Source organism: Dromiciops gliroides, chromosome 1 (genome assembly GCF_019393635.1).
Source record: "Dromiciops gliroides isolate mDroGli1 chromosome 1, mDroGli1.pri, whole genome shotgun sequence".
Classification (NCBI taxonomy): Eukaryota; Metazoa; Chordata; class Mammalia; order Microbiotheria; family Microbiotheriidae; genus Dromiciops; species Dromiciops gliroides.
This window is the reverse complement of record NC_057861.1, coordinates 189394444-189418536: the sequence shown is the minus strand read 5'-3', so window position 1 is coordinate 189418536 and position 24093 is coordinate 189394444. Positions and strand designations below refer to the sequence as shown.

General features: G+C 41.3%; 1 protein-coding gene across 2 annotated transcripts in view; it reads left to right on the top strand.

Annotated features, from left to right (window-relative positions):
• RIPOR2 (RHO family interacting cell polarization regulator 2) overlaps window positions 1–24093 on the top strand; it is a 104922-nt gene that overhangs the window by 69624 nt on the left and 11205 nt on the right. The window contains exons 13-19 of one of the 2 annotated variants that reach the window (XM_043976011.1): window positions 1850–2539; window positions 6367–6548; window positions 8838–9006; window positions 12826–12961; window positions 15527–15688; window positions 17537–17695; window positions 20170–20372. In XM_043976011.1, coding sequence (XP_043831946.1) covers window positions 1850–2539; window positions 6367–6548; window positions 8838–9006; window positions 12826–12961; window positions 15527–15688; window positions 17537–17695; window positions 20170–20372 — 1701 coding nt within the window. Of the gene's footprint in view, window positions 1–1849; window positions 2540–5214; window positions 6270–6366; window positions 6549–8837; window positions 9007–12825; window positions 12962–15526; window positions 15689–17536; window positions 17696–20169; window positions 20373–24093 lie in introns of those variants that run through there. The other variant, XM_043976013.1, reaches the window with a different exon arrangement.

The window sequence follows — 24093 nt, the reverse complement described above, 5'->3', positions numbered from 1 at the left end:
ATTCTAGTATAATAGACAAATAAGAATTAACCAAAAAATGAAAATTCACCTTTGTTATGGACAAAGTGAAATCAAATGTGATTTTTTTTTAAAGTCCAGAAGTCAAGCCATTATTATCTGGCTTTTCCCTCAGCAAAATCAGCAAAATTAGTTTAAGCCTGACAACTTGTCACTTTCTATAGCCAGAGAACATTGTGTGACTGCAAGAATTAACAGACCTAAGCCATTTTTTCCTGAAGCTTGATTTTCTATATTTATTTAAAGAGTCTAGAATGTTAGCCTATTATGTTGTTAGTTTCTTAAAAGAAATCCTTTCATATGTTCTCAGGAATGGGTGTGTTTATATGTATTGTGTGTGTGTGTGCGTGCGCGCGCATGCGCGCACGTGCATTTCTATCTCCAAAGATCTCTGGTTTCCCTGTATATGTATCTCCTATTCTTTACAGTTATTGCCATGCAAAGCCTTGCTTTGTCTGAAGATTACAGGATTTTTATTTGAGGTTCATGTGTCCTGTTAGCAAACCATTAGCATTTATTGAACACTTGGTATGTGTGGAGCTCTATACTAATTAAATCCTGTAGCAAGATACAGAAGGGGTTCCTGTCCTGGAAGATTCTGCATCTCAGTGGGGGAGGAGATAGTCCGTGGAACAAACATGGAAAATCCATACAGAGCCCAGAACAGCAGCATTTCAACAGAAATATAATTAATGACAGATGGGCCAAATTGTGTGTGTGTTTGTGTGTGTGTGTGTGTGTGTGTGTGTGCGCGCACATGCGCGCGCGCATGCACACACTTGCATGTATACAAACAAACATGCTACAGGTGAGAGTGGAGCATTGTTGCTGTGAATTCATCCTGGCAAGGTTTTTGTATAAGGTGAGTTACCCATATTAACAAGTTGCCTAAAAACAAACAAACAAACAAGTTGCCTGTTCCCTATACAGGGAACAGAGTCTCAAGAGCAATAGAATCCTGAGACTTGTCTCCTATTTACTTGAAGAGGATGTGTACTCATGGGAGCCTAGTACTGTGTTTAATGTACATTTATGCAGCTGATGGGTGTAGTCTATAATGGATTCTAAGTACTATTGCCTCCTATATGCCCTGAATGGATGATTACAAATAGGCAATTAGGTCTGATTCCATTAAGCAAAGGAGAGGCTAGGCTATACTAGCAATTATATTCAAAGTGTAATAGGTAGAGTCCTGACTGGGAGATATGACCTACCATGGAATCTTTCTTGGAGAACCTTTCTTCTATTTTGGTAAGACTAGTGCTAGGTGGCACAATGGATAAAGCACTGGCCCTGGATTCAGGAAGACCTGAGTTCAAATCCTACCTCAGACACTTGACCCTTACTAGCTGTGTGACCTTGGTCAAGTCACTTAAACCCTCATTGCCCTGCAAAAAAAAAAGACCTGTGCAAATTGCATACATATGTACATACGTATTTCTGGCATGATCATCAAATTAATAATTTTTAAAAACAGGGTTCTTACAATTACCTGTACTATTAAGGATTAAAAAAAGAAAATTAAGGAACTTTAAGTGGTAACTTTTGAGACACATACATAGGAGGAAACTGCATGCATATGGGAAGAGGTTGAATACATTTTCACCCCAGAATCTAGTGTTTTTGAAAACTGAGTTGCCAAGAGACAGGGTTGCTTTGATCTAGGAGATAAGTTCTTTTGCAGAACAAAAATATTATAATTTCTTTGTCTTAATTTACACACACACACACACACACACACACACACACACATTTTCCTGCCAAACAATAAGTTATGCCCTAGATATTTTTATTTTTAAAAGTCCTAACTTTAGATACCTTATTTCCACAGTCTAATCTCCCCGATGACATCTTTGAAAATGAAATGGCGGTTGAGGAAAAAAGGCCACTGTCGCTCAGTTTCTGTGACTTGCCCAATGGGGACTGTGCCTCATCTTCCAAATCGAGTGGCTCTTCTACTAACATTGGTCAGTCTAATCCAGAAATTACTGTTACCCCAGCGGAGCATATCCTCAGCAGCGTGGCCTCCCAGACCTCCCCTGAGGATGATATCTGTCCAGGCTCTTCCAGAAATTCCACAATGGAAGCCCAGGATCCAAATCTGCCACTGGAGCATATAGAGGAGGACCAGCAAGCCCCCACGGCTGCTTCTGAAGTGTGCCAACAATCACCAGGCCCAGGTGGTAACAGCCTGTTCCTGGAGAATGATGTTTCTGTGTCACTCCTGCAGGATTCAGATGAGGCATCCGAGCTTAAACCTGTGGAACTAGACACCTTTGAAGGAAACATCACCAAACAGCTTGTCAAGAGGCTCACCTCAACAGAGGTGCCAGTGATCCCCGAGAAGCTCCAGTTTGAGGGCTCAGTCAGTGGAGAATCAGAAGGCTGTAGATCCTTCTTAGATGGGAGCTTAGAGGAAGCTTTTCAGGGTCTTTACCTAGCGCTAGAACCCCATAAAGAGCAATATAAAGAATTCCAAGATTTGAATCAAGAGGTGATGCACCTGGATGATGTTCTCAAAGTAAGTACATTTTCAGAAAAGTTTGAATGAGTTGGGAGGGGTGGAGTAGGGAGAAGGTCAAGAAGTTTCATTTATTTTTCAGGCTCTGGGACTCTGGGTGCCTGAAAGTCTGTTTAAAGAGACATATCTTCAAGACATTTTTTTTTTGGTATCATGATCACTGTTTTAGATCTTAAATCATTTATATTTCATTTGATGGAGTGCCAAGAGCATTTGATAATTAACAGTACTTTTTTTTGACTGAAGCTAATAGAGTAATTTTTAAGAAAATAAAAGCCTTAAAACCCGAATTACTCCAGTTCCAGTTCTGCAGGCTCCATAGTTATTAGCATCCCTAGAATGAAGTTATGGCACCTTGATAGTCACAGTGTGACAGTGAGCTATCTCTGGGATGTATCAGGAAAACTAGCCATCTCTTAGCCCAGTTGAGCCTCCCCTTACTCTGTGGGTAACATCATCCCGCTACTCAGAGATTAATGTGATGTTCAGTTAGCCAACAAATATCTATTAAGTAAGAGCTAAGAACCCCAAAATGGCACTCTTCAGACCTTCATGAAACTGGGCATCAGGTCCGCAGGATCAGGGAGTCACAACTGGTGACCATGTAGCAGTAGGGAAGACCCAAGAGTGAGGACGAGAAGAGGGGGCAGATCTTCACCATTCCCATAGTTGATGCTATGGTGTCCTCAGTGGGACAATGGAGCCACTTTTGTAAAGTATTTGCTCCCCTCCCAATACATGGATTGAGTGAAAGACTTTATGTAGGAAATAACAAAGCAGAGTTTGTCCATGTCTAATGCATTTTGCATTCTCCTGCATCTCTCTTGACATCTTGGCTTTGCCATCCAGGTTTATTTTACTCAGTGGAAGAGACCTTGTGATCTTTTTTGTCAGGAAACAAGTAACTCTTGGGACAGACTCATTTTGTAGGCTTCATAATTCTGCACACAGACAACATGAAGATCAAGGCATAAGGGCAGGAAGGGCAACATCTCCCTGTGCATCACCATTTCGATGTTTATGCATCTCACTAGCATTCTTCAGCTATGGGATATATTATTACATGTTCAGGGACTTTTCTGACAAGCTTACTATCCCTCTCCTCTGTCTCGCTGGCCGGTTTCAGAAGTCAATTTATACCCAAGATAACTGAGTATATTATTCATCTTTGAGCCGTCAGCTTCTCTGCTACTCATAACAGATGAAAATCAGCTGTCTAGAGTGGCAGCAGAAAAAAACAGAGAAGGCAGTCATTCTCTTTGGGTTGGCTTCCTGGGAAGTAGATCTCAAAGCATTATCTGAGGACATATATCGTACAAAGGTTACTTTGACTGGAGACCTGACACATAGCTGGACACTGGAATGAAAAGCATCACTTCACTATTCAAATTATTACCTTGCTTGTATCTTACAATGGTATATGCTGAATTGGGCAATTGCTCTGATTCTCCAAGAGCTAAGATGTAAGTAGGAGAGAAAAGGAGGTTTCACCTGAGAGAGAAATCAGAAATGATCTAACTGCCATCATTTTTATTTGGATTGATGAAGAGTAACCTGACCCCTTAGGAAGCCCCAAATGAATAGTTTCATAGTCTTTAAAAGCGATTGGTGTTGGACAAATGAAGAGCCAATGTTCGAGTTACATAGTGGATAAAGAGCCACCCTTCAAGCCAGGAACACTTAACTTCAAATCCTACTTCTGATCATGTTTGCCATGTGATCCTGAGCAAGTCACTTAAGCTTTTTTTTTTCTCATCTTAATAGTATTTTTTCCAGTTACATGTAAAGATAATTTTCAACATTTGTTTTCATAAGATTTTGAGTTCCAAATTTTTCTCCCTTCCTCTCTTCCCTCCCTGCTCCCCAAGACGGAAAGCAATCTGATATAGATTGTATATGTACAATCACATTAAACATATTTCCTCATGTCATGTTGAAGGCACTTAACCTTTAAGTTGCAGAGAGGGTGCCAACCCACACTGATCGTTTCCTCACCTGAGTGTTCCCTACATCAGTGGTTGCCTACAACATTAAGTCCAACCCTTATTACTAATCAATATAAATTAAAAATAGATTTAGCACTAGAAGAGACTTCTAGCCATTGAGTCCAGCCCCACCCCACTTGATCCTGAGAAAATTGAAGTCTAGAAAGTTTAAGTGACACACAAATATTAAGTGTTAGGGCCCAGGACTGGAAGTCAGATAGCTTAAGTCCTGTGTTTCTGTTGGAAGTGTTATTTGTTTTAAAATATTGATCTGAGACCCAGAATGAGGAATATTATACTTATTAGTAATTCTCTCAGTAAGCCAGAACATACCCAATCCTCACCTGTAGCTAGCTATTGTCTAGGGCCTAAGAAGACCAGCTATGCTTCTTGACAAATTTCTTTGCTGAACTTGTTAGTTTTGTTTGCTTTTGTCTAACGATTGCTACCAAGTCAAACTGCTGCTTTATATATTGTACTACCTGGATTCTTTAGGCTGCTTAATTCTGCTGACAGCTGGTTCGGTAAAAGTAAGCCCAGAATCATATCATGTTGAGTCTGTACTCTATTTCTTCCTTCTCTCCTGAGATTTAATAGTGTAGGTCTGGGGCAAATGGCTTTGAATCCAGCCTGCGTAAGACCAGATCAAGCTGGACAAAGCTTTCTTTTTTTTCCCCCCTCACATCCTAGGATGATAAACAGCTTGTGGATCAGAAAATAAACGATGCTGCCTCTTGGATGGAGATCACTGAGGGTGAATGAGAACGGCTCTGATCTAAGAGACTGAAAGACATTTCCCCATGTGTTTTGTGCCACCTTGGGTGTCAGAGACAGATCTCAGCAAGGACTTTCCTGCCTTGTGTTGAGATATCTACGAACAATTCTACCTAACTGGACGGAGGACTTTTAGGTCTTTTTTAATCACAGAATGACACCACCACCCCCTCCCCCTTCAATCCCCACCTCAATTTTCTTGAATATTTGGAAGTCATTTGTAGTTATTTTTATTTTTTTAATTTTAATCCTCCCCCCTTTAATTCCTGCTTGTTGACATTACCCAATTTTCCTTTCTTCTATTTATTGCCAGCAATATGATAATGTATTGTACTTATGAATGCTCTCTGCCTTTTATATTGGGTTTTGCTCTTATGATACCAGGGCTCAGTCAGGAGATTAAGAGGACTTGGCCCTTCAGAAGGACAAATATACCATGGACAGGGTCTTTCTTAGAGTATACACTCTTCAGTTCTTCCATTGAGGTGGTGACATACAGAGAATCCAGTTGTCATAAAGTTCATGTGAAAATCAGAGTTAAGGCTCCTGAGAAATGCAGAAAATGCCCAATAAGGAGCACAATTTAAAGGGAGATGAGAAAAATGTTACTCAAATGCCCAGGTTCTGTCTTCAGCCAGTGATTTCCTGGTCACCTAAGATTAGATTATTGGTTTTTATCCTTCACACACACAGCTTATAACCTCCTCGACTCAACCGTTGCCTATTAAACCTTGTTCCTCGGTTGTATTTTCAGAGGGGGAGGAACAGTGAAGGAAACAGCTTTGTTTCCCATGACATCCCAATTGTATTTCCTGGTGAATATGAAGATTTAAAATGCATATAAAATGCCAACAAAAATAAAAACTTGGGTGGGAAAAAAGAGCCAAAACTGTTTTTTCTTGAATCAGATAATATGAAGGTTTTTTCGAAAGCATATAAAATGCCAACCAAAATAAAAGTTTGGAATTGAAAATGTCTTATCTTGAATTGGGTGCGGTGTGTTTGTTTTTCCCTTCAGAATATATATTATATATTTTAAGTTTTCATTGGTGCCTTCTGCCTTTTCAGTGCAAGCCAGCAGGAAGCCGCAGCCGGTCTTCCAGTTTAAGTCTTACAATTGAGAGTGCTTTAGAAAGCTTTGATTTCCTGAACACCTCTGACTTTGATGAGGAGGAGGATGGTGAGGAGGTTTGTAATGTTGGAGGAGGTGCTGACTCGGTATTTTCAGATACTGAGACTGAGAAAAATAGGTAAGTCAGAAGCTAGTCCCAACTCACCCTTCTCTCCTTATGACATCTACATTCAGTCATTCTCTTTCACTAATTGCGGATCCTGGTGCACACATTACTCAAGGAAGATGGTATTCACCATACAAATGGCTTATTGGTCTCTTGAGTTCCCTTAGTTAGAGCTGAGAATAAATTTCCAGTACAGTTAAACCCATCTAGGTGATGAATATCTGGGGTTGGTCCTGGAGGCCCCTCTAAGTTTCTTCTTCAGGGCCAGGGGAAACAAGATTAGAGGGATTTGTTTTTGTTCAGACTTGAGTGTCTGCAAATTGTCCCCAAAGTAAATAATTGGCAGTTAATGAACAATACTTAAGTATTAAAATGTTATTTCAGGAGAACTCTTCCTTGACATAGGTTTGGACCTGGTTCTCCTTAACATGGATCTGATTACTAATTCCTTCTTTTGGTTTGAGCTTTTTTTTCTCCTTTCCTCTGTACCATTTAAGCCTTTGCATGGATTATGTTTGTCGATCACAGTAACATGGAGCCAGATTTTATGCACTCTTATAGAGGTTTCTTTTGGAATGGCTACAGACCTTACCCTCTTCACCACTCCCCACCCCAGTGTATCATAACATGGTCTTCTCTTGTCCCCTGTCTCTTTGTGGTGGGATGGGGAAGAAGCTGATGTCCCAAGATGATCTTCATCATGTTTCTTTTAGCATTAGAGCATAGTGGGTATTTTGTAATTTCAGGTGGGGTAAAAGAAGCATACTGGAAGATGCCCAATTCCATCAATTACAGCCAAGAGATCACCAGACACTATTCCAGAGGAAGAGATGTATCTCTTAGCTACAATCTACATTAAGCACATTTTAATCTAAATAGATTTTCAGTGTACAAAAACTAGAACTATTCTGTCTTCAAGAAATCCAACTTGTAGGAGGGTTTTTGAAAATTATTTTTTGGGAGCAGTTAGGTGATGTAGTGGGTAGAGTACTTGCTCTGGAGTCAAGAGGATCCAAGTTCAAATCTGGCTTCAGGTACTTATTAGCTGTGTGACCCCGGGCAAGTCACTTAACCCCAATTGCCTCAAAGAAAAGAAAATTACCTGGAACACTGAGTTAAGTGACCACAGGTCATTCAACTGTTATGTGTCAGGAACATGGCAGGAATGCAGATATCCTTGTATCCATAGCATATCCATTCCCAACAATGCCTCTCTTTTTAAATCGAATATTTTGAAAAGACAAATTAAAGGCACTATTTTTTTGTGTGCTCAAATACAAACCATAAAATAGAGTAACAAAAAAATGACCAAAAATACATGGGTAGGGGGCAGCTAGGTGGCACAGTGGATAGAGCATCAGCCCTGGATTCAGGAGGACCTGAGTTCAAATCCAGCCTCAGACACTTGATGCTCACCCCCTTTGGGAGTTCTGATGAAGCCTATGAACTTTACTTCTCAAAATTTTTTTAAATGTATAAAATAAAATACATAGGATTACAAAGAAAACCAATTATATTGAAATATAATTATCAAAATTCTTTTAAAAAGTTCACGGGCCACAGGATAAGAAGTACTAGATATAAAAGTGCTTCCCCCCCCCCAAAAAAAACCCCAAAACATTAAATGCTCCAGAAATTCAAGATATTAAATGGTTTTTAAGAAGCTTAAAGTAAGGATTTAACAATGAATAGAGTATGGGGCAAAGAAACAAGGGGTGGTAGTATGAGAGGGGTGTGTGGGGGGGTGAAATTTAGGATGCCACTAGACATTTAAATACTACTTTCATTTTGGTCCAGAGTGGGAGAACACTCACGTCTCTCATTTCAGTAGCTTTTCCTCTTCTCATTCTTCAAGTAGCCATTGATCTGTGGCCAGAAAAACAAAAACAAAAACAAGCCTTGACAGATTATTTCTTAATAGCATTGCTCTTGGGAAACCGCAAGTCTGGAGGCCAGTTTAATCCCAGAAAATTTGGCAAATCACCCTGTCAACAGACCAGAGAGACACAAGAAGTGCAAAATGAGAGCCTCTTTCAAAGGCTTCTTAGGGGAAATCCTTTACAAAAGGCTTATTGTTCTTGAGGAACAAACATGGGGCTCTGCTCAGTCATTTGACTTCAGAATGCTTGCCTTCCAGCCTGAGATATGGCGTGTTTATTAAATGGTTTCTCCATTCTTCATGACTGTCGACGGACAGGTCTCCGTTTCTGAAGGGCCCCAATGGTAGCCTTGTGAAGTTGACCTGCTGCTTGCCTTTAAAAACAAGTTCTGAATGTTTTACCCACCCTCCTGCCTCAACAGTTACAGATCAATACACCCCGAGGCCAGGGGGCATCCTAGTGAAGCACTGACAGAAGACACGGGAGTCGGTACCAGTGTAGCTGGAAGTCCTCTTCCCCTGACCACAGGGAATGAAAGCCTTGACATCACCATAGTTAGGCACTTGCAGTACTGCACCCAGCTTATCCAGGTAGGATTGTTGTGTGTTCTCCCCTATTTGTACCACAGGCTGCTGATACACAAGGGAACCGGATGGATTCAGCTCCTTGAGAGGAGGGACTTTTCGTTTTTCTATGTTTCCTAAGCACTTAAAATGTGTAGGCAGTTAATGCTTATTAAATCAACCCCCCCCTTTTTTTTTAAATTCAGCTGGTATAATGAATACTCATGAAAAAGAAAGGAGCCTTGCTATGGGCCATACTATTCACTTTTCTGGCAGGCATGGGTAAGATCCCATACCTTCATGGGGCAGGTAGATGGTGCAGCAGATAGAGCATCAGCCCTAGAGTCAGGAGGACCGGAGTTCAAATTTTACCTCAGACACTTTACTACTAGCTGTGTGACCCTGGGCAAGTCACCCAACCCCAATAAATGAATGAATAAATGAATAAATAGAAGATCCCATATCTTCCTTACATGTTCCTTTTTGAAACATTCCTCATGGTGCAGTCCCAGGCAAAGAGAAAACATCCACTTAAAATATAGAATATCATCAGATCTAATTTCACATAGTCTCACACCAGTCTTAAAAGCTAGAGGTCTCTTAAAAGTAATGGGGCCAGGGCCAGCTAGGTGGTGTAGTGGATAAAGCACGAGCCCTGGATTCAGGAGCACCCGAGTTCAAATCCAGCCTCAGACACTTGACACTTACTAGCTGTGTGACCCTAGGCAAGTCACTTAACTAACCCTCATTGCCCCACTAATAATAATAATAATAATACAGCATTACTCAGATCAATTGATGGCAAACCATGGCAATGTAGTAATGAGTAAAAAAAATAGCATTTTGAGAACTACCACCTACAAAGAAACTAAGACTGAAATCCAAGAGTCTTCTCTTTAATTGATATATTTGTGACAAAAAGATCCTATGACATGGTTACCCCCAACTCCTACACACACACACACACACACACACACACACATTCCATCTCTGCACCTGCTTGCTGCTTTGACCATTCCCTCTTTCTGTTTGGAGATTCAGATCTGTGCCAGACAGATCTCTGCATTTGCTAGGGGTTCTCCATCTCAGTCCTCAAAATACCCCATAAGTATTGACCTTAGGACCCAGTTCTCTTGTCAGTCATGCTGGCTTGGATATAGGGAAGGGGCACCTACCTCCATGCAATTCCTTCCCCTTATTTTTTTCCTTCTCTTTTTGCAGCTGCATTTTATGTGAGCACTACATTGCTTCTCGGTGACCTTCACTTCCTAAATGCAGATTGGTTCCAGGAGCCAATATGAACCCTCTGGGGATGTACACCCAAACAACCTCCTACCGATACATACACTGACTAACCACCCTAGTGACACACCATCTCTGACTCCAAGAGTTTTTATAGTTCCTTAATCCAAACACTAGCTCTCTATCCTCCAGACAATTAAGCTAAACTCACTGTGTCACAGATATCCAGGAGCTGGCTTACCACCACACCTACTCCATCAGTTACTGGGGTCAGAAAATTATCCAGGGGGCAGCTAGGTGGCGCAGTGGATAAAGCACTAGCCCTGTATTCAGGAGGAACTGAGATCAAATCCAGCCTCAGACACTTGACACTTACTAGCTGTGTGACCCTGGGCAAGTCACTTAACCCCAATTGACTCACACAAAAAAAAAAAAAAGAAAGAAAAAAAAGAAATAGGAAAAGTGAACAGTCCTGGCTCTCAAGGACCTCATACTCTAAACAGAGGAGACAACACACATGCCAGTGCATTTTCTCCCCATTTCTAGCTAAATTTCTAAAACTTTTTTTACCATGAATAAACAGTTCAGAAGTATACTGTAATATCAGGAGGTTGAACTGCCTTGGGAAAATAGAAATTATTTTTAGAATGGAATGGAAAAGCATTTGTTATATACTTATTATGTACCAGGCACTTTAGAATTTACTAAGACAGCACATTCCTTATGTGTTTGTCTGTTTCTATTGAGTCTACTCTTCCTGTCCCCTTTACAGTTGTCCAGGGTGTGGGATTACAAGAAGGGATCTGAAGACAAACAGGCCTCAGAGGGGGTAGGCAAGAAGTGGGTACCCAGACTTGGAAGTGGGCTCCAATTGGCTGTCTCACTCCCTACCCTTCTTAGTTAGAACAAGAGCCTTGTTAGGACCTCAGAGTAGAAGAGGAAATCATGCGGAACCAAAGGCAAGTTTTTCCTAGGCCAAGGAGCAGGTAGACCTAGAGTAGCCATATTCTCTCACTCCCCTTTCCCACAAATGAAACTATTTAAAATGACCTCAGGTGGCTTTTAAGGACTGTTGATAATTTGGTTGCCAATTAAGTTCCCTAGATATAGCTGGATCCTAATTTGTGCCATTTGGCCAGGATCCCAACGTAATCTCCCAGAAACATTGCATTAAATTAGTAAGCCATGAATACCAAAAAGCAGTTGAACAGAAGGTGTATAACATACTTTTTCTGGTCAACATGAACAAGGCTTTCTATTTATTTCTGACCATGTTATTATCACTGAATATTTCTATAAGACTTTTCACACTTTTTTTTAACTATCTTCATTGAACCTGATACCACATTAAATAAATGGCTCTGGGAATTCTCTACCTTTTAGTAAAAAATTCTTTCCAGAGACTAAGATATTTCTTCCTCCCAAAAAAAGAAGACAATTTTCTTTGAGAGACTCATTGGCTCACTGCATAGTCAGGTGGTTGAATGATTGCCAGTACCCATGATGAAATCATAATTATAGCATTCACAGAGTGAGACTTTAAGATTGGAGAATCAAAGAAAGGAATTGGGAAATTAGGTGAATGACTGAGGATTAGAAATTTATTACAGGCTCAGCCATTGAGTCCATTTTGGGGGGAGGGTGGCAATGAGGGTTAAGTGAGTTGCCCAGGGTCACACAGCTAGTAAGTGTCAAGTGTCTGAGGCCAGATTTGAACTCAGGTCCTCCTGAATGCAGGACAGGTGCTTTATCCACTGCACCACCTAGCTGCCCCCATTGAATCCATTTTCAAGTGAAATACTGCTAGTCTCCAAATCCAGTCAGGGTACAATCACACAGAGATGGAAACACAGAGATGGGCTGGTTAAGACAGTTTATTGCTGTTGCATTTCTTTGCATAACAAATACCACCATGTATTCTTGTTATCTTTTTTCTTTGCATCAGAAAGTTTAATTTTTGAACCCAAACATCTAGTATACTTGACATGTCCTCCTTTTAAACTTGGCCCCCCCCAAAATGTTAAAAACAGGTTTTTATAAATAATTGCATCATATTAATAATATCCTGATCAATACTTCTGCTCAATTAATCCCAGGCCTAACTACCCTTGTAGATTAACTTTTCCTACCATTTCATCCACATCTCTGCACAGCCAATTGCCTCACAAATGGTAGATTTCAAAGAGCAAGTTAAAATTTATGTTAATTAAGAAGAAGGAGAAATGGATGAAAGCCCCACCATTTTTCATTAAAGGGAAAAAAAACCATGATTTTAAATGTCAGGGAAAAAAAGAGTTAAAATAACACCAACACGTGTACTTACATGAGTCTTTGCCTGGCTGCTATAGAATTAGGAATCTTGCTGAAATTGATCAGGGATACTTGAATAAAGTGATCAAACTTTACACCATATGTCAAAGGGATGAGGTTGGGGGGGGGGGAGAATGGTTTAATATTGACTGCCTGCACAGTGGGCTCTATAAATGTCTTTATACCTCCCCAGGGTTTAATGTAATACCTGGAGCAGAGTGGGCCCTTTAATAAATGCTTGTTGAATTGGGTTGGTGAAAACTATTGAAATAGTGGCTTTGTTTATTTTATTAGCAAATTGTGTTCTCGAGCAAAACTCCATTTATTGCAAGAAATCTCTTAGAGAAGCTCTCAGGACAGGTCCAAGTAATGGAGAAACTTGCAGCTGTCAGTGACGAAAATATGGGGAACATCAGCTCTGTCATAGAGGGTGAGTATCTGTGAGATAGGCTCTAAATCCCAAGTGAAGATGATGCTCCTTGCTCAGATTTCTCCAAGGATGGAGGGAGGAAGGGATGGTAAGATTCATAGAGCATTGACTAGACACAGAGGTTCAAATCCTGCCCGTGATGCTTACTGCATACTCCCTTGGTCTCAGTTTTCTCATATATAAAATGAAAGGGGGGTAGCTAGGTGGCGCAGTGGATAGAGCACCAGCCCTGGATTCAGGAGGACCTGAGTTCAAATCTGGTCTCAGACCCTTGACACTTTCTAGCTGTGTGACCCTGGGCAAGTCACTTAACCCCAATTGCCTCACCAAAAATAAATGAATGAATGAATGAATAAATAAATGAAATGAAAAGGTTGTGCCAGGTGGCCTCTAAGGTCTCTTCCAGCTCTAGAACGGTGATCTTGTGATCTTTTTTGACCAGTGGCAAGGTGGCAGTATAGCATAAGGGGCATTCTCTGGCCATAGAATAGAAATAAACGAGGTAAGGTTTCTGTTTCAAGAAAGTCAGGATTATTCTTCCTTCCCTAAATTGCTTCTTTACCTCCTTCACTACCCACCCCCCCCCAAAAAAAAAAACCCAGCCTAGATATATTCCTATAGTGTCAGGCTACTAGACAATTTCCTACTTCCTAAAACCCTTATTGGAAAAGTACAAGAGCAGCAAGTTAATTCACAAGACCATAGGCTAACTTATCTAAAATGGTCCATAAGCTTGGGAAGGGGGTGGAGAGGATTGGATGGAAAATGGTGCCTGCTAAAAATACTCTGGACTTGTGAGGTCTGAAAATTGGACACTCTTGCGCAGTCATGAATTTCACTTTCTAAAGAATCACAGTCATCTGGGAAGATTTTCACATCAGCTGTTCAATGAAAGTCATGGAAGGCCCTTGACTGGTTTTCTAGTTTAGTTTCATTACTTAAGGCTGCAACTCCCCAATAAGTTATGTGACTGGGCATTCACCCAGCACAGATCCACCTTTTGCAGGCATTCCTTGGCCTGGAATGAGTGGGAAGAACACTGTGGGAAGACTTGTTCTAATCTCAACCCTTCCATTTATTAGTTGTGTAACTTTAGGCAAGTCATTTAATATCACTGAGCCTCTGTTGCCCTACCCACCCCAGAAGATTGCTGTGGAAATTATGTGAAAATATTTCCAAAAATTAATATTAAAACTCTCTTTTATCCTCATTAATCCTGTGACTGTGGCCATACCCTGTCATCCCACTTCCCATTTAGCATTGGACTTTGATGTCTCACCCCAGTTTTCCCCATCTTCCTCATCCAGGCTGAGGTGGTGCTGGTGCAGAAATATCAAGGACATTTGGGATCATTCTCTTATTTCTTCAAAACTGGCTAGGCTATAACATTCTTATGTATAAAACAACAAGTGTCCTTTCCTGTTTTGACACCCTAGTCTTTTTCCTTTTTGAGATATAAGAATCCAGGAGATGAGAGAACAAAAGATAGGGTTGGACTAAGAAACTGAGGGAAAAGGAACCTGAATCTTACACTTCTCAAACAGCTGTGATATTTATTACTTAGAGCAAACAGTCTTTTCTGAGAAGCCTCTCCATTGGTTACTTGGGAAACTCACCACATCTTTGCAATTTAAACCAACATGGAGGCTTCCCAGAGGAAGTTCATGGTCAACACACTGTGTGACATATTGAAAACTTTAAGAAAAAAAATGCTTGCCACTCCTACCTCCATACTTATCTTTCCCTATACCCCCCCCCATGATCTCCTTGACTAACTTCCTTTCATCGGCTTTATTTAAGTGACTTTGGGCAAGTCATAATCTTCCCTAACCTTAGTTTAATCTGTTAAATATGAACAATAACAGCTCCACTACATGCCTCTTGGGGAGTGTGGGGGAAAGCCCTTTTACACCATGTTGTTAGTCCTCGAATAGGACCAGTGATATCAAGACGGTGATGTGTTGACTTGCCTATGAATTGGATTTAAATGAGGTAGAGCTGTGCAAAGTCATCAGCCTCACTTTCTCCACCAGTCATTGGAGTCCAGTAGCAAAACAAAAGTCCAAACAACTGGGGATAACTCAAGATGCAGTAAATGACCTTGTTCTTCCTAAATTAAGGTCTCTCCAGGTCTCAGTTTGTCTGAGGCAATGCCTATTCAATGACTAAAGGCAAGGTAAGAATTAAGACAAGGGGCAGCTAGGTGGCACAGTGGATAGAGCACCGGCCCTGGAGTCAGGAGGACCCGAATTCAAAGCCGGCCTCAGACACTTAACACTTACTAGCTGTGTGACCCTGGGCAAGTCACTTAACCCCAATTGCCTCACTAAAAAAAAAAAAAAAGAATTAAGACAAAAAGGTGACCTAGTTTGCCATCATAAAAGTATCTGGGAGGGGAAGACCCTCAGAGTTTCTGGCTAAAACAGAAAACAATTGCTAATTACACTCATTCTAAGCCATCAAAACTTAATGAGCATTAGAAGCTTGGGCTGGGCCTATTATTGGTTATTCAATGAAAGTCAGAGTTGTACACTGTAGAATGTAACTTTTTTTTTTCCCCACCAGCTATCCCAGAATTCCATAAAAAGTTGTCACTCCTATCTTTTTGGACAAAGTGCTGCAGTCCTGTAGGGGTCTACCACACCTCAGTTGACAGGATGATGAAGCAGCTTGAGGTCAACTTCGCCAGAACTATCAACAAGGAACACCCGGGACTTGCAGAAACAGGTGTGTTGCAGACCTAACGGCTTTATTTCATCCCTTCAAGTGAGAACGGGGTGATTTTGTGCAGTAGCAGGAGACCCACAAAATGTCTGCTTAGAGGAGGATCCCTTCAGAAGTAAAATGTTTTTTATTAGAACTGTGAAACTAGGAGTATGAGTGTTTGAGTCTAAAATTCAGACAAGGATGTTTAAAAATCATCGGCCTGTTGCCCAACTCCCATGCCTTACAAAGATGTACCTGCTACTAGACTAATTCAATGGGCTGCCCATCTAACTGCATCTCAAAATCTAGCCATATGTATTTTTTCAATGACTTTTTTTCTCTCCATGAAACAGAATCATAAACTAGGCTTACAACCTTGGTGTCATCTTCAACTCCTTGCTATTATTCCACCTATATATTCAGTCCATTGCCAAGTTTTGTTTAAACCATCATTATTTCTTGTATACATCCCCTCCTCCACCCACACCCCCCCTATTTCAGGCTCCATCACCTCTCGACCTGAACGATTACAATAGCTTTTGGGGGGGGGGGGCCGTGGCGGGGTAGTGAGGGTTAAGTGACTTGCCCAGGGTCACACAGCTAGTAAGTGTTAAATGTCTGAGTCGGGATTTGAACTCAGGTACTCCTGACTCCAGGGCCGGTGCTCTATCCACTGCGCCACCTAGCTGCCCCTGCAATAGTCTTCTAAATGGTATTCATACCTCCTCAGTCCTGCCCTCTAAAAGATTTTTGCCGGTCTATTCCCCAACAAAAGCCTACTCAAGATCACCTGAGATTTCCAAGGGATGGGTCCAGTCACCGGAGGGGTGGGATTGGGACAAAGAAGAAGAAAGTCGTAGATGAAAGGCTACAGGGATTGAAAGCTAAAGACTTGGAGCATAGCATCACCTTGCTGTGAGAGTCAATGCACACAAGCAGGCCGAAAAACCTCACTTTTGCTTTTGTTGTTCTTAAATACTTGCATTCATCAGGATGATATCTCATCTTCCCTAGCTCTATTGTGGCCCAAGGAAACAGCGTTTCCACGGGAACAGGCGCACAATTTTAGGAGGCATCAAGGTACAGTGGAAAAAAGAACATTGGTGGGGCAGCTATGTGACACAGTGGCCATGGATTCAGTTCAAATCCAGCCTCAGACACTTGACACTTACTAGCTGTGTGACCTTGGGCAAGTCACTTAACCCTCATTGCCCTGCCTCCCCCCCCCCAAAAAAAAAAAAAGAGAAAAGAGAAAGAACATTGGTTCTGGAGCCAGAGGCCTTGGGTTTGAATCCTGCCTCTGCCACTTTTTGTCGTGGGACCTTGGGCAAGTTACCCCACATCCCTGGAGCTTAATTTCCTTATCTGTAAAATAAAGGAGTGAGACTAGATGGCCTCTGTAGTCCCTTATAGCTCTAAATTTATGATCTTATGAAGGTCTATATCCTTTCATTCTATCAGTTTTGTCGGGGGGAGGTAAACAGGGTTAAGTGACTTGCTCAGGATCACACAGCTAGTATCTGGGGCCAGATTTGAACTAAGGTTCTCTGGCTGATACTCTATCCACTGCTCCACCTAGCTACCCCCATTCTATCATTTCTTAGGAGGAATTTCTGCCTGGCTTGAGTTAGGTTTTCTGAGGAGACTTCCACTCAGAGCAACAGTTTAGATCCCCAATGCCTCTAAGTAAGGAGGCAACCTGGAGTAGTAGAAAGAATGTTGAAGGACCAGGGTTTGAATGCTGACTTTTCTGATTACTGGCTATGTGACCTTGTACAAGTTACTTAACGCGTATGGCCTCTATCTCCTTAGCTGATGGGCCGAGCTCCCATATCCTATGGGGCTGACCTGTCTCTTGTCTCCTCATAGCCTTTCGAACACTGGCGTCTCGAATTCTGGATCGGACTGAGCCTCTGCTTTCCTCTAGCCTCTCCTCTGAGGTCATCACCGTCTTTCAGTATTATCATTACTTCGCCAGCAATGGTGTGAGTGACCTCGAGGGTTACTTAATTCAGTTGGCTAAGCAAGGTAGGATCCATTGGATTTTGTCTCACTATGATAGTTGTTTACTTTGCAGTTGCCCGGGTCTATCTCATCATTTAAATGCTCACTCCTAGTAGGGATCTTTTCATTCTTTATATCCCATGGGTAATGCCTGGAACATAGAAAGTGCTTAATAATATATAATCGTATACTTGTTCATATACTTAATGATATACTTGATTATTGATTGAAATGAATTTTGTATTTTAATGCAAACTGTCTTCTGGTGAATAAGCAAAGGAATTTCTGCCAGTGCTCCAATCACTTAACTGATAGCATTGCATGAATGGGAATCCCAGAAGTGATTCTATTGGTGACTCATTTTTTTACACTTGCCACTTCTAGGTTGCAAATTTCCTATTGTTATTTTCTCTGGTTCTGTAGATAGAATTCTCATAAGAGAAAACAGGAGTGATCTTGGTTCACAAGAATTCAGAAGGGTGGAGCAGAGGAGGGTAGAAAATTGGCTGAAATGTGAAGCAAAAATATCTAGGGCAAGGAAAGAAGAATATGATTATATAGTTAGGGCTATATGCGGTTATATAGTGGAGTCATTTTTTTTCTGCAACTCAGTTTCTTCATCTTTAATATGGGAATAATATATGTACTATCTTTCTCACAGTTTTGTTATTAAGCAAAGATATTAAAGTGCTCGATAAATATGAGGTATTCCAGTGCAGCCTTTCCCAATGTAAATAATAGAATCAAAACCAAAGTTTCCAGGGCAGCTAGGTGGAGCAATGAATAAAGCACCAGCCCTGGATTCAGGAGGACCTGAGTTCAAATCCAACTTCAGACACTTGACACTTACTAGCTGTGTGACCTTGGGCAAGTCACTTAACCCTCATTGTCCAGCCTCCCCCCCCCAAAAAAAAAAGTTTATAATGTGTTTTGTTAAGAAACCCTTTTTGGTAAGGCAATTGGAATTAAGTGACTTGTCCAGGGTCACACAACTAGTATGTGTCAAGTGTCTGAGGTTGGATTTGAACTCAGGTACTCCTGACTCCAGGGCCGGTGCTCTATCCACTGCACCACCTAGCTACCCCAAGAAACCTTCTTAAGAAAAAAGAAACCTTCTTGGGGAATGGAACAGGGAAGTAAAGATCTGGATTATGCCTTTTAGGTATGTGCATTGTTGATTGGTTTTTTTTTTTTTTAGTAATATCTCTAGTAGTGGTGATGCATTTCTACTATCCACAGTCTCTCTCACCCTGATGCCCTTGTGACCAATAGCATGTATTTTCAAGGCATCCAAGTAGGGAGAGAGAGGCACAGTGGTGGAGTGAACGGATAGAGGGCCAACCTCGGTGTAAGAGAAATTTGGATTTGGCTTGCCTCTGGTATCCACTGGGTCTGTGATCCTGGGAAAGTCCCATTACTTCTCAGTGTCCCAGGCAACCCTCCAAGACTAGTTGAGTTGCTAGTTTACATTGATAGAGGTAGTTTTTTCTTGGACAGTTCCTCTCACCAATGAACTCAAAAGTCAGGACCAAAAAGGCATAAGGGCACAGTCTATGACCAAAAAGTAGCCTGCTGGCACAAATGAGAATAAGGCCTCTAACTGAGGCCATATTAACTCCGTGCCCTAACCGATTTAAATAGCTGGATAATCAAGCCAAAAAACTAAAATTGGTCATCAACTAAAATAAGCATAGTTGGTGCATCCTTTAAGCCGGTGAGATGTTTATGTCATGAGAGGTGGTGGTCTTAAAGTTCAAAATGAGACATACATTTTTGGATATGGCCAATGTATAGATTTGTTTTGCTTGATTACACATATTGTTACAAGTCTTTTGTTTTTCTTTCTTTTTTTTTTTTCCAATGGCAGGGCTGATAGGGAGAAGGATACAAGCAATAGAATTCTCCCACCCCACCCCAAAAAAAGAAAAGAGGTTATTAAAGTATGGGTTGTCCAAAAGTATGAGTAGAATTTTAGGCTTTAAGAATTTCCAAGGAGCAGCTAGGTAGCGCAGCGGATAAAACACCGCCCTAGATTCTGGAAGAACTGAGTTCAAATCCAGCCTCAGACATTTGACCCTTACCAACTGTGTGACCCTAGGCAAGTCACTTAGCCCTCATTGCCCTGCCAAAAAAAAAAAAAAGTGTTTCCAAGAGCACTCAGATATTTGGGATGCCCTGTTTAATATGCACAAAAGAAAACAGAAAAAAAGACCAATAGGAAATATAGACCAAAAGGACAGATTTGAAAGTAACATTGAATTACTACTTAAAAAGAAAAGCAAGCTATATATAATAGAAGTTCATGGTTTCTTGTATAATATGCATTATTTATTCTACTTGGTCTATGTCAATATTCGTTTTATTTGATGTTTGTTAAATTCAGATTTTTTAATGTGATTTTTTTTAATTTAAGTAATTTTTTAAGGGAAATCTTGTCATAAAATTGTCATACTAAACAAATGAACCAGAATGTTAACCCACTTCTCTCCTTAACCTAGCTGCAATGGTTCAGACTCTCCAGTCATTAAGAGATGAAAAACTGCTACAAAACATGACTGATCTCACAGCCAACAACCTCCCAGTCCAGCAGGAAGTACTCCGAGCCCTGGCTTTTCTTCTAACTGAAAACAATGATGAGATTAGTCAGGCTGTGACATTGTATTTGGCAGCAGCATCCAAAAACAAGCATTTCAGGGAAAAGGTAAGTGGGTAGATAATGGATAAATCATTTAATCCTCCTCTGTCATTTAACTGTAATGCACCACTATCTGTTTATTCCACATGGCTCATTATTTCATTCAGCAAGCATTTTGAATGGTATGTTTGTCTAAACGGCCATAGGGGAGAGAGGGGATGGAGAACACATGGGCTGTGTTTGTTATCTAGCTGGAGAGACAAGAGGTACATCTGTCAGACTACTAGAGAATGTTCTGCGATAGACAGGGTGCTAAGGAAATGCAAAGTGAGGTCTCTTGATCCTCATGGTTTGATTGTTTATAAAACAGGAAATAGGATCTGACCAGTGTTACTGTCAGCTCTGGGTCATGGGCAGTCATGAGACAGAATGGGCTGGAACCAGAAACCAAGCCAGGCCACTGGTGAAGAATTGACACACTAGTACACAGTCTATGAATCACACCTGGGAGGGCAATTTAGCTAGGAAATGGGGCATGATGTTACAATGGGCCATGGAGTCAAATTTGAGTTAGGGGTATTAAATCAAACTAGAAGACACAAGGCAAGGTTTGGAGTCCAGGTGGGTGAGCCAGAATCTGCCTCCAGAGATCTAAACTAGGCAGAGACCACAAGAAAAAGCAAGTTCAGGGTTAAGAGTTGGTGTCCAAGCATCCAAGATGGGCCATTGGACAGAATGCCAACTTACAAAAACAGACTGAGATTCAGAATTCAAGCCAGACACAGGAAAATGGGCAGAGAATGGAATTCAGACTAGGAGACTTGGAACAAGAGGGGCTGGGGGATAATCCATATCTAAACACAACCAAAGTGTGACTTGATCCCATCGTGGCATTGCCTCTGCCCTGGCCAGGGTATGCATACTTTTCCATTGTGGTCAGATAAAGGCCAACAGGGGTGTGTTCTGTACCCCAGAGAAAAACAGGAGGTAGAGTTCTGCAGATTCTGATAACTGTAACAACAAGACTAGGTTTTCTCCAAGGAATCCTTAAAGTTCTTATAACCACGTTTGAACCCACATCAGTGGAATGGAATCATGATTCCCTTAACAAACCATGCTTGTTAGGGGCAAACATAGACTTTGCATTGCTTTCCCTTCTCACTGACAGACAAAAGCCTACATCAGGCAAAGTTTCTGTATCCGACCAGTAATATATAGTTGTAATGGAATTTTGGCCAAGATGCAAAATGTTAGTCATAATTCATTTTCCTGTCAAAAAGATTTGATTGTGGGGCAGCTAGGTGGTGCAGTGGATAGAGCACTGGCCCTGGAGTCAGGAGGATCTGTGTTCAAATCCAGCCTCAGGCACTTGACACTTACTAGCTGTGTGACCCTGGGCAAGTCGCTTAACCCCCACTACCCTGCAAAAAAAAAAAAGAATATGAGCTCCATGAGGGTAGAGGCTGTTTTCTCCTTTCTTTGTCCCACCAATGCTTAGCATAGTGTCTTAAATGTACTAAGCACTTACTAAGTGCTTGTTGACTTGTTGAGTTAACTGCTGTCCTTTTCCTCCATTCTTTTTTTTTTTTTTAGTGAGGCAATTGGGGTTAAGTGACTTGCCCAGGGTCACACAGCTAGTAAGTGTTAAGTGTCTGAGGCCGGATTTGAACCCAGGCACTCCTGACTCCAGGGCCGGTGCTCTATCCACTGCGCCACCTAGCTGCCCTTTTTCCTCCATTCTTGTTACCTTACATCACTGTAGAAAATCTGTAGTTCTCTTTCGTGCTATATTAAACTCAACTGGGCTATTCAACAATCCATCCTTTCCTCTTGACTCCCTTTTGCATTCCTCACAACAAATGTTTTTAGTTTCTTCTTGAGCCCCCAGTCTTCTTTCTCTCTTACTTTTAGCAGACAAACCAAGCCACTGATCTTGAGCAAATCACCCAATCTCCAGTGGGTATCGATCAGTGACCACAGTGACTAGAAGATAAAGGGTGTCAGGAGGAGAATCCCCAAGGTTATTTTCAGATTTAACATGCACTCTATATACTCCTTCCTCCTCCACCTCACCATCTATATATATCTTCACCTATCCTCCCCACCTCCCATATCCTTTGGTACTTTATCAATTATCTGTCTTCCTCTTATACCTTTGATCTCCCCTTCTCCACTGATTGACTCCTTTCTACCTATGAGTTTACTTGGCGCCATCAATCAGTCAACAAGCATTTATTAAATTTCTATTATGTGCCAGGCATTGTGCGAAGCTTTAGGGATACAGAGAAAGGCAAAAATAAAAAGGGGTGGGGTGGCATATTGTAGAAATGGAATACAGGATCAATAAAGGCATCATGTAAAATGGAAAGAATACTGGGACTTGGGGATATGGAGAGGAATGGGTTCCAATCCTATATCCGGTAACTGTGTCACTATGGGCAAGTCACTTAACTTCTGGACCTCTATTTCCTTGTCTATAAAATGGGGGCAATAATACTGGTAATTAATTCTTAGTTCACAGGGATGTCGTGAGGATCAAATGAGATAACATCTATAAAGTGCTCTGCCAGCAATAAAGCACTATATCAATACCACCTATTGTGACAAAGCAAAGGGAGAGTGCCTATAAAGGTAGGCTAAGCTAGAGAGAGAGAGAGAGAGCACCGAGGGATCAGGAAAACATGTAGTGGGGAAAGGCAAGACTGCCTCTGCTTGTTCTTACTGATTCATTGTTCTTGAACCGTGGCAAAGCTTGAAAGGACAAATGCAGTATTTGCTGCTCTTTCTTCCCACATCTGTACATGGAGAAAATCACCCTTCTTCTGTAATGACAATCTCCCACGGGGATGTTGATTTTATTTTTAATCAGCTTTGTCATTGTCAAAGGAAATACTGTAAGCCTGGGTACTGCCTGAGGTGAGCTGTTCTCACTCCCCAGCGTGCTCTTTTGTTGCCTTCCAGTGCTATTACCAATCTGGGTTTTACAGCAGTCAGGATTTCTTGGGCAACAGCTCAGACCGAAGTGAGTAATGCAATAGTTCTATTGTGGTTGCAGTCTAGGGCTGTGTATCTCTGCAGGATATAAGGACATGCCAAGTGGGTGCCCCCTTGCCCAAGATCAGGAAGAGCTTAGTGCCAATGCTAAAAGTCCAGAAGTAGCCCTGGATACCCAGGGCTCCATATCATCAAACAATAGCTCTTAAGTACCTAATTGTGCATGCTGTCATGCTGTGGGCTAGGCAAAGCCCTGGTCCTTGCCTAGAAGTTTACCATCTAAGGCAAAGATTCATAATTTTGGGTCCATGAAATTTTTGTTTTAATATTTTGATAAATGAGAGGTGGAATGTGGTAAAGTAGCTCACATAAAAGAAACAAGAAAAAGCTTATGGAGTGGAGGGGAAGATGGGGAAGGAGGGGGGGGAGGGGGAGGGGGAGTGAGTGAGCCTTACTCTCATCAAAATTGGCTCAAAGAGGGAATAACATCCACACTGAAGTGGATATAGTAATACATTTTGCCCTGAGGGAAAGGGATAAGAGGGGAGAGGCGAAGGAAGGGAGGGCAGATTAGGGGAGGGGGCAGTAAAAAGCAAAACGCTTCTGAGGAGAGATAGGGTGAAATAAGATAGAAAATAGAGTAAATATCAAGGGGAGGGAATAGGATGGAGGGTAATACAGTTAGCAATAGTAATTGTGAAAGAAATGATGAGCAGGATGCTATTAGGAGGATGGATGAAAAATGCAAACCATCAACAGAGAAAGAACTGATGGTATCTGAATACAGAATGAA